Source organism: Cyprinodon tularosa, unplaced genomic scaffold, assembly GCF_016077235.1.
Source record: "Cyprinodon tularosa strain WSP-4 unplaced genomic scaffold, ASM1607723v1 ctg1115, whole genome shotgun sequence".
NCBI classification, from domain to species: Eukaryota; Metazoa; Chordata; class Actinopteri; order Cyprinodontiformes; family Cyprinodontidae; genus Cyprinodon; species Cyprinodon tularosa.
This window is the reverse complement of record NW_024037911.1, coordinates 33,772-45,000: the sequence shown is the minus strand read 5'-3', so window position 1 is coordinate 45,000 and position 11,229 is coordinate 33,772. Positions and strand designations below refer to the sequence as shown.

General features: G+C 39.0%; 1 protein-coding gene across 2 annotated transcripts in view; it reads left to right on the top strand.

Annotated features, from left to right (window-relative positions):
• The window catches only part of umodl1 (uromodulin-like 1), a 42,398-nt gene that overhangs the window by 11,217 nt on the left and 19,952 nt on the right, over positions 1–11,229 (top strand). For both annotated transcript variants that reach the window (XM_038298926.1, XM_038298919.1), the window contains one exon: positions 4,540–4,785. In XM_038298926.1, coding sequence (XP_038154854.1) covers positions 4,540–4,785 — 246 coding nt within the window. The remainder of the gene's footprint in view (positions 1–4,539; positions 4,786–11,229) is intronic.

Genomic DNA, 11,229 nt, shown 5'->3' with positions numbered 1-11,229 from the left:
GTCCTGCCCGGATGACGGAGCTCCTCACCCTATCTCTAAGGGAGAGCCCAGACACACTACAGAGAATCTCCCATCTAGCAGAACTAAATATTTATAAAATATTTATCTAAATGAACTAAATATCTATGATTGTACAGCAGTCCTTCCAGGAAGAACTACATCAGCTTTTCCCTGATTTTAAAAATACAAATTGGTGGAGGTTCAGTGTCTTGATGTGCAGAGCTAGTAGAGACGAACGGTACTTAAATGCTTGCAGTTGTAACAGTGGCAGGAGCTGCTTCTGCAACTATATAAACTGCGGATTTAGTCTCAGGGAGGCTGAATATAAATGGAAATCAGACTTTTATTTTACTTTCCAAGTTCTAACGATTTGGTGGATTGAATAATTTCTACAGGACACAAGGCATCCTAGACTGTATCTAATAATTGCAACTCTATGGACGAATATCCTCTCTAATAATCTATTCTGGTTGGACAAATATAAAACTGATGTTTCTTTAACTTGAGCTTATATTTTTTTCTGTAATGGGCCTTAAGATGACTTCTGCACTGAGTTGTTGTTATTGTATAAGGGGGGCTTTCCAGCATCAGACACAGGAAAGTCCCAAACAGTACTGGAAATATTTAATTGGTACTCAGAAAAAGATTAATTCCAAAGTTTCTGTTTGACACTAATGGTTATTACTCAAAACGTTTCACTTTCTCTTGGTTTTTGAAAGTACCTGATGTAGATAAATGTGTCAGAGCCCAGAGTGGGGCTATAGTCCAGGTGACAGGAGGGCAAAAAGGTATAGAATATAGATATTTCAATGTAGATGAAACAGATTCTAGATAATAGAATTAAAAGATAAGAGCTGAAAAATAAAGAAAGACTTGAGGCGACATAAAGATTTGTCAAAAAACGAAACAAATTTTCTGCAGGTGACAGACCTTGTTAGAGTCTGATGACTAATGCAGTGGAGATAACAGATTCCTTATAAATGAACATGTTGAAACAGGAAAACTTCTGAAACCTGCGGGATAACCTGTTAGCAACGCTTTTTATAGCAATGAGGTGGATAAGGAGAGATAAATCATATTCTACACCGATAGAGAAAATACTAAGAATTAGAAAAACTGAGGTCATCATAGCGGGTGATTGCTACTTGTATCTAAAAAAATGTTTTATAATAAATAAAATATAAGTAAAGAGATTTAATGTTAAGAAGATCAGAGGGAACATTTGTTGTTGTTTTTTATCTGTCTCTAAAGTTGCTTTAAATACCATTCATTCCCCTTTACAATTATCTTAGTATTTTGTTCTTTGACCTTATATAGTCAGATTAGATTTAATGTGATAGACCCATAAAATGTTGGCCATGATAATAACCGAAAAGGGAAATTTTACTTGTAAAAATTCTGTCATATTGCTCTTTTAGAGGTTTCCTAATTAGTAAACAGAGTCCACCTGTATGCTAATTGAATCTGAGTCTGTATGCAGCTGTTCTGTGAAGGGTGTGAGGTTCGTTAGAGAACAAACAGCTTGGTGAAGACTAAGGAACACAGCAGACAAGTTGGACAGAATGTTGGGGACACTTTTAAGGCTTTGAAAATCACATGGGGGTCGATTCAGCCAATCATGGGAGGGTGGAAGGTGTGTGCAACATCTGAAAACCTATGAAGACATTGGCATCTAGGTTAATAGACAGACTGGACCAGGAGAGCATTAATCTGAGATGCAGCCAAGCTGTTGAGGTCCACAGTTCAGGAGAATTTGTTTGCCAGGATAATATTTCTCATGCAACATGCATGGGATTTAGGCCAAAGTGCAAAGACAAGCAGCACATTTTGCCTCAAATTTTGACTTACACCTAGGGCTGAAACACGCACATGATCTTGATCATTACCAAATGTTAATTAATTGTTTCTTGGCATTAGGCGCACCCTTAACAATTTCCCTCAAATGCTTTCATAAGTTTCTAAATAGGTTCAGCGTATGTCTGCAGCCTTTGGTGTTTGTTCTGCTCTCACCTTCTTCACCTTCCTGGATGACCGAGCTCCTCACCCTATCTCTAAGCGAGAGTCTAGACACACGACGGAGAAAACTCTATTCATTGTATCCGGGATCTCATTCTTTCGGTCTTGACCCAAAGCTCATGGCTATAAATGATGGAACATTGATCGTCCGGTTAATTGAGACCTTTGACTCTTTTTTCACTACAACGGACTGGTACAGGGCCTTCTTCCCACCAGATGCCTCATTCGTGAACAAGATACTTAAACTCCTCTATTAGGGGCAGTACATCCTCCCCAACCCGAACAAGGCACTCTACCCTTTTCTGGCCCAACACCATAGTCTCAGATTTGGGGACTCTGATCCTCATCCCAGCTGTTTCACACTCGGCTTCGAACAGCTCCATTGAGAGCTGTAGATCAACCCGTGATGAAGACAACAGAACTACGTCATCCACGAATAACAGAGGCCACCAAAACAGATCCCCTCAACACCTTGGCTGTGCCTAGAAATTCTGTCCAAAAAAGTTATGAGCAGAGTTAGTGAGAGTTAGAGTCCAACTCTAACCAGAAACTGCCTTACTGCTGGCAATGTGGACCAGGCTCTGACACCGGCCGTACAGAGACATAACAGCCTTTATTAAAGGGCCTGGTACTTCCAGAGCACCCCCCGCAGGACACGATCGAATGCCTCATATTTTGACTTACACCTAGGGCTGAAACATGCACATGATCTTGATCTATACCAAATGTTAATTAATTGTTTCTTGGCATTAGGCGCACCCTTAACAATTTCCCTCAAATGCTTTCATAAGTTTCTAAATAGGTTCAGCCTATGTCTGCAGCCTTTGGTGTTTGTTCTGCTCTCACCTTCTTCACCTTCCTGGATGACTGAGCTCCTCACCCTATCTCTAAGCGAGAGTCTAGACACACGACGGAGAAAACTCTATTCAGCCGCTTGTATTCGGGATCTCATTCTTTCGGTCATGACCCAAAAAAGTTATGAGCAGAGTTAGTGAGAGTTAGAGTCCAACTTAGTGAGAGTTAGAGTCCAACTCTAACCAGAAACTGCCTTACTGCTGGCAATGTGGACCAGGCTCTGACACCGGCCGTACAGAGACCTAGCAGCCTTTATTAAAGGGCCTGGTACTTCCAGAGCACCCCCCGCAGGACACGGTCGAATGCCGTCTCCAGAGCCACAAAACACATGTAAACTTCTTGAGAAACTCACCCTCCAGGATCCTGCTGAGGATGTAGAGCTGATCCAGTGTTGCACGGTCAGGATGAAAACCACACTGCTCCTCCTGAATCTGAGATTCGACTATCCGACGGACCCTCCTTTCCCGAACCCCAGAATAGACCTTACCAGGGAGGCTTAAGAGTGTGATTCCTCTGTAGTTGGAACACACCCTCTGGTCCCCTCGTTTTAAATACATTAAAACTTACTAATTTACATTTCTCATAGAGTGCAGTTAGGGGGAAAAAAACAAAAAAAGTAGCCCTTGAACTTCAACTTTTTTCCTGTCAGATTCTCAAACTATAGTGTATTTAACTGAATTTTATACAATGCAGTAAAGAGAAACTGGTGCATAAGCGTTGAAGAAACAAACAGACAGATGAGACCAAAATCTTACAGTTTGGCTCTAATGAAAAATACAATATTAACCATAAATCTAAAGTGTACATCAGACTGAACCCTCTCTCCCTGCAGTGATGGCAGCACCATGCAGAAGAAATGCTTATTTTTACTTTTAGGACTAGAGGAAAGTTTTACTTTCCATCAAGACAACAACAGATCTGAATTTAATAAAAAAAAATCTGAGTTAAGAATAAAAAATCTATCTTTATAGTCTCCATCTAGTCTGACTGATTGTTTCAAAGTTAAATTGGATACAATGTTCCCGAAATCGTGCAAGGCTGGTAGACAGACACCTTAAAAGATCTGCAGCTGTAACAGCAGAGAAAGCTATAAAGTATTGACTCCCTACTTAGTTTAATTAGCAAAAATGAAAGTTTATAGCATCAGAATATTATTTTACTTTAATTTCAAACGTATGTACTACCTTTTGTTGGTTTCATCTTAATTACAATTTAAATATGACTTAAAATTACATTTGTGGTAGTGTCTTAATAAAATGTGTAAAAGTCAAGGGATACAAGTACTTTTGCACCACTGCAGACAGATATTATGCAAATAAATGAGGGACGGACAGAGGGAGGGGAAAGCACCAGTGAAAGAAATAACAAAGACAAATGGTATTTTTCAAATTGCAAAACTAATAAGGTCACATGAAAGTACATTCTGTGACAAAAAAAAATATAAAAAATATGCATAATTTAACAGCAGGTTATAAACTACTTCCCTCAGATGGGAAAGGCCCAAATCCCATACTTTAACAAACATGACAGTTTTGGCATTTTTTGTTTGTGGCAATTCAACTTTTAAACAGAAAGCAAAACAAAAAATCCCATTAATTCCCACATAAAGTTTTGCTCAGAGCATTTCATTCAACATGTCTTTGTTTTGTTTTGTTTTTTTGCCTCTAGGGGACACCGTGGTGCATACCTCCACTGAGCCCCCACCTGTGAACGCAACCTTTTCCAGCACACTGCATCCTTCAGGGAATGGCACCATGGGAAGCTTCAGCTCTTCTGAGGCCAGTGTGACTGCAGCTCTGACTAACACAAGTTCTGTCACTTATAATTCATCACATGCTTCACTGGGGACAAGTTCAGCACCGGTTAACAGCATGAGTTCAGCTGCAGCCTCACCTCCACCAGCACCCACATGTCGTAAGAAATACTGGACTTTCATCCCAAGCTAATTCAGAAAAACATAGTATTTGTTGGTCCAAATAGAAAAGTACTGTGGTCAAGACAAGATAATATAACTTTCAGCAAGTCTGTCCCCTTTCTGTTTTTTTTTGCATTAAAACCTGTTTGAGTTAGATAAGGTGCAAGGAACATATCTATATGTAATATCTATGGTTCTCATTTTTAGTTATCACACCTACAAGAAGCTTTCCAATTTGCCAAGACCAAATCTGGTAAAAATCTCTTAGGTGTTTGGGTGTTTGCTACATTTACTTTTTCTGTTTTGCTAATACAGCTCTGGGAAGAGGTGTCCCAGAACTAGATGAGAGCACTACAGATTTGCTTTCACAAGCAGATCGTCATGACTGTTGCCATAAGGTTTTGCATGGTACTTCTGTATGAAACTTAATCTACAATGATTTAGGGTGTAAAATCGAATACAACAGACACAGAGAAAGAAAGGAAGGTGAGAAAGAAAGAGGGGTTAAAATTTAAGGAGAAAGAGATAGAGACAGGAAAGAGTGCATGAAAAGACGGACAGAAAACGGATAACATAACAAGAGCAAGAAGAAGTCAACAGGCAACCAAGGAACACATAAGAAAAGCTTCCAGAGCAGCTGGCATCCCTTTGATATCCATGTGTCATTATAATTCATGGTGGTATGTATCTGTAGCTGCAGCTTAATATTAAAAATTAGTGTGTATCCTTAAAAAACTGGAACCAAACACCCATGGTATTTATGCATGGGTATGCACATTTAAAAAGGATTTACAAAGCTTCTTCAGAAGGAAAATATGCTCAATAGCAGGTGTGGGCAGCCCCAGATTTGACCTACAGGGCCCAGGATAGAAAAAGAGGCGATGCAAGCCCCAGATATCCAAAGGAACTCCAGATCACAGGGGCACAAGGAGGGTAGACATAGGGATGGCCGCATCCACCAGATAAGGGTAGACAAGAGCACCTTGAGCCCAACCCCACAAAGCTAACCCCAAAGGGTCCCAAATCTTGAGGTGCGTGAACCTAGAGTCCATACTGCTGAGGTCCCACTGGGCACTTGAAACCAGCACATTTGCATTCACTGTAACACACATGCAGACTACCTGGTTTCTGAGTATCAGCCTTTATCAGCCCATGTGGCTGTGAGCATTGGAAGCAAAGCCAATAAGGCCAACCCATCTCAACTGTCCCTAACATGCCCACCCTGATGCCCCACATATGTCTGCCTTGGAAATAATATTTGCCAGGGAGTAGATTTAAACTGTGGCATAGGCCACCAGCACAGGAGGACCCAACCCTGGTGATGATCTTCCCCAAGATCCTATGTGTGTGGTAGTGTAATAGAGCAGGTGTGGGACGGATCAGAGTTGGGATCCTGACCTTGGATAAACGGAAGAAGATGGATGGACGGACAGATGGATGGATGGATGGATGGATGGATGGATGGATGGATGGATGGATGGATGGATGGATGGATGGATGGATGTGCGACCCCTCACACAAAGTCTAATCCATGTGTGCTCTTTTTGGAGATGGGGGAAATGGCAGCACAGAGAAGGAAATGGGAAATTGTGTCTTGATTCTTATCAGACTTTTAATTATACTCCATATCACACTTTAATCATAGAGTGACTTTATCATAAGTGTTCAAAAGGGCAGTTTTTTTAATGCTTGCACTGGTCAGTCATAACTATACATAAGGACCTAACTAATAGCCCTATAAGCAAACTTATCTTTATTTCAACATTTTCCCATCATCACATTCATCTCCCTGATAATCATCATGGTAATGTCTGTGTACTACATGTTATGCATAAATTGTAACAAAGTGTGAGCCAATCGCAGTGATTGCTGTAAACATTGAATATATCTGTGACACTTAATAATGATAAGTGATGGATGCACTGGCACTGCTGGAGGACTTTGTAAATGAGTGAATTGGGAGGAAATGTATTTTTAGGGATTAGCAAGATTTCCTGGCCCATGATGATGACTGGTTAATATGCCGATTTTAACACCTTAGAGAAATACTTTTGGATCTTCAGACCCTTTTCAAGAAAATTCCATCTAATGGAATTGTATTCTAATCAAAAAGTCCAACTTTCGGAGATAATAGGTTTTGGGCCCAAAATATAAATTATCTCAATAACAAGGATTTCCAGCTCAAAATACATAAGAAAACAATGATTCAAAACATTAGAATACTTTCAAGAAATTACCATTTACATCTCAGTTTTTGGCCCTGCGATGGACCTGTCCAGGCTGTACCCCGCCTCTCGCCTATTGACTGCTGGAGATAGGCACCAGCACCCCAGGCAACCCCACTTGGGATAAGTGTGCTAGGAAATGGATGGATGGAGGGATGGATCTCAGTTTTTTCAGAAAGAAGGAAAAAAGTATGATCACATTAAATCACTCAAAATATTTTACTTTCAAAATGATATGTCGATCTTCAATTCTCAGTTGGGAAACCCCTTTGCCTTAATCACTGCCTCATTGTGACATGCCATTGAGGCAAACAAGGCAATCAGCCTTGCCCTGGGAGTTATGGAAGCCCTAAATTCCTTGATGCTTGCTGTCAGTTCCTCTTTATTGTCGCCACTCACTATTCTCTCCTTAGAATACCCCAAAGGTTAATTCTGCGATTTATGCCTTGTGAGTTGGTTGGCCAGCAAAGCAGTGTGATGGTATGAGCATCAAACCAGGTTTTGGTGTTTTTGTCGATATGGGCAGGTGCCATATCTACATACCGTTCCTCAGTAGAAGGAATCATGAAATCCATTAAAATATTCTGGTAAACTGCTGTCAATATTTGGAATTACAAAAGCAGAGTTTACCAACTAGACATTGCAGCCTAAATCATGATTGACTGTGGACATTTAACACTTGACATCATGCAGCTTGCGTTCTGTTCCTCACTTGTATTAAGTTAACTCATTTCCAGAAGTTGGTTGACCCAGGGAACCCAATAGTTGAAGCCCATCTTCTCGATGTGTCTGAATGTAGTGTTTTTTTTAAAGCTGAATCTTTCTGAATCTTGAGATTCTTGAATTTTCTGTGACTGATCATCTGTTTAAGCCAACAAGGATCTCTTTTGTTTGTCCATCCTTTCTTGTCACCTTTTCCACTTCCATTAGACTTTCTGTCCACAACAAGCTTAGATTGGAATAGGATTTTTGCTCAGTTTTTTAAAGACATTTTGACACATATCCAGGAGTCTTTGTCAATTCTGTTAGAGCCAACCCTTTAACTGCCTGGTAAACCAAACGGTTGACCATTTGAACAGCAGAATACTGGTTGGGGTTGACAAGGCGGTTAAAGGATTAACCACAGTTTAGTGTTTCAAGAGGGGTTTCTGACAAATGCTCTTAACATTCAAATTAGGGTACAGGTATGTGGTTTGCATAATCTGCATAATAGGTTTCATTGTTCCTTTCTCAGTGGTTGCCATTATAAGCCATAAAACATAATTTATCAGCTGGTTTCTTAAAATACATGTTAAAATTCATGAAGTCATTTGTAAGATAGGCTTTTAGAGGTTATAACATGAAATTAAATCTTGTAAGCAAAGGCAGAGGTAATCGAGAAAGGTTGTTGTAGGTGATTTTATGAGTCTGCGTTTTTTATTTTAGAGTGTAGGAAAACTTTAAGCATGAACACTACGCCATGTTTTATAAATAAACCCCAAATTTTTGCTATGAATCCCCTAGTTTTTCATTGTTACTTGCAGGATTCTTCCATAACACAGCTGACCCTCTGTCTGTGCTCCACAGACACTCTGTTTTTTTATTCAAACCTTCAGCTCACTCAAGTTCTAGTCTCTATTTTAATCCATCTTACACTCTGCTAAAAATTACATCATCTTCCTACAACTACCTGCACCTGCTTCAGGAATAATTTACACAATGCCTATCCAAACTGTTACCAAACTTATGAAAATATAATTTGTTGTTCCTGCAAATCCCCTTTCAGGGTGAGCAGAGTTTCTAATAGATATATAACAATGCTTAAAGAAAAGCATACCCATGGTGAAACCCAATGATAATCTGTTTTAACTTTTTATTATTTTAAGTTGAGTTTGTTTGTTGAATTTTCATTGTAGAAATTAGAGATCAAATGTGCATCAGAATCAACAAAAGAATGACTTCATAAGAGAACAGTTTAAGCTTTAAATACTGAATACTGACGAAATATTGAAGCTGAAGTTTTTTTTTTCATTTTTACTAAATTGTTTTTAATTATTTTAACATTTCATTGTGTTACAAAACCTTGGTTGAGAGGCTTTGGAGAGCTCATTCTTATAAATAATATTTAAAAAATCTTAGAAATAGCACATGCATCTTATAATGTAATATAAAAGGAATATATTATATAGGTATTAACCTGAGGCTACATTGCATTGAATTAATTGGCTTGATTTGTTCCACGGAAATTTTTTCTGACACTTTTCAGCTTCACATCTTACATAGCTCTGACAAAGGAAACACCCTTACCCACTGAAAAGCGAGTAAAGTGGATAAACTAGGAAATTAATCCCCAATAGGCTGTCAGTCTTTGGCCTTAGAGTGAATGACAAAATTAATCTAAACATTAAAAGGATGTTTCACGCATCCCAAAGCTGGAGAAAGCTGCACTGCACAAAATTGAAATCTGAAAAAGTAATTTTTTCTTAAATTAAGTGCATTTTGTCTTAAATGGAGGATGTAACTGAGATAGTTTGCCAATGGAACAAGACAGTATACATTTAAAATAAGTAAAAGCATTGCCCTGTCTTATTACAAGCACATTTTTTTCTAAATATCTTATTTTAAGAGTAAAAAAACGAATTCAATTGTCAAAATCATCTTATTTACCTACTAAATTAAGGATAAATACACTTCATTTAAGATATTTTTACTTATTTCTATATTGTTTTTTCAGTGTGACATTTGTTTTTGTTTTTTTGAGGAATGCAGCAGTGCTTTTCCACTCCATCAAACACATTGAACAAAAGAACATAGCTTTGAGGTTAACATGAGGAGGGGAAGACAAGAGACCTCAAAATTGCAAACTGGTTTAGCCGGTACATCTGGTTACCAGCGGCTGCAGCAAAGAAAACATTGTTTTTCTAAACTATCTTTGTGTCGTGAGAATGCAGTTTAGAGTTATTTGCCAAGAGTTTCAAACCTAGTTCCATTGTTAGATATTTATAGCCTGACTAACTTACTGGTCTGGCATCACGGAGCATGCTTTATGAAGTTACACAATGCAAGTGTATCTTCTTTCTGTTTCATTTAAATATGAAGATGTGTGTGTGTGACTCTTGGTAATTAAAACTCAATTTTCTCCTTTCCAGGTATGAACCCAACACTAAGTAACTTTTCAACCTTCATAAAATATTTCCATAACTTTTGTGATTATACATGGGCTTGCAACTAGTTGAATGACACCTCTATCATGGCCTGAGGAGGTCTGTGCTGCTTTCACTGACACTAAGCAACTATGAGGAGGGTTGCATAACCAGGACACACAAAACAGCTACAAATGTGCAGACTGCTTTACGGCATACGTCACTTCCTCATTTCCCCATTCGTTATAAAGACAGAAGTTGATCCCTGACGGTCTGTATATTTGTGCAAATTGTGCAGGCTTGTTCTTGCTGGGATCTATACATGTATTTACTGTGAAACTATCGAACAGAACATTATATTTATGTGTTTCAAGGCTCTAAACCTATCAATACATCAGTCGCTGATGAGTCTAATCTTATTTTCAACTTCATCATATGAAATTGTTTCTTCAGTTAGATTTATTACCTTATTTCCTAATTATTATGTTATATTATATTACCTAATTCACACAGCCACTAGAAACAGACATGCAGTTCAATCCAACAACAGGTGACCTGGAGATCAGGATTTTACCACTGTTGTTTTTTACCATGCTGCTCCTCATGGGAAATGTTGTCTTCCTTAAAGGGATAGTTCGGGATTTTTGACATGAATCTGTATGGCATCCCCATCACCAGTGTCATGCAATCACACTGACTTACCCCTGGCAGCATCCTGTGAGCAGAGTTCTCGTCCAGCTTTGGTCAAGCCGAAAGTAGTCCGGCAGGTTTGCTAGACCCAGCGAAATAAAACGTTTTTCTTCCCAAAACATTATGTGTTCAAAAGAGTGATATTTTTGCATCCCAAAAACATTGTAGTGGAAAAAGTCACACGTCGTTATCACTTGGTCCCATTTTTCTCTCTGTTCGTATCAGTGCGCGCCGTCATTCTGACAGCAAGCTCAACTTTGAGGAGGGCAGGGAAGTCGCTGTTGTTTGTGATGCAGACAGCAGCTGCTGCAACTCCGACATCCTCATCAATGGAAAGGTTCTGTATCTCGGGCATTACTAAATCCCACTCGTGGCAACAGTAGCATTCCACCTCTGTCTGCATTAA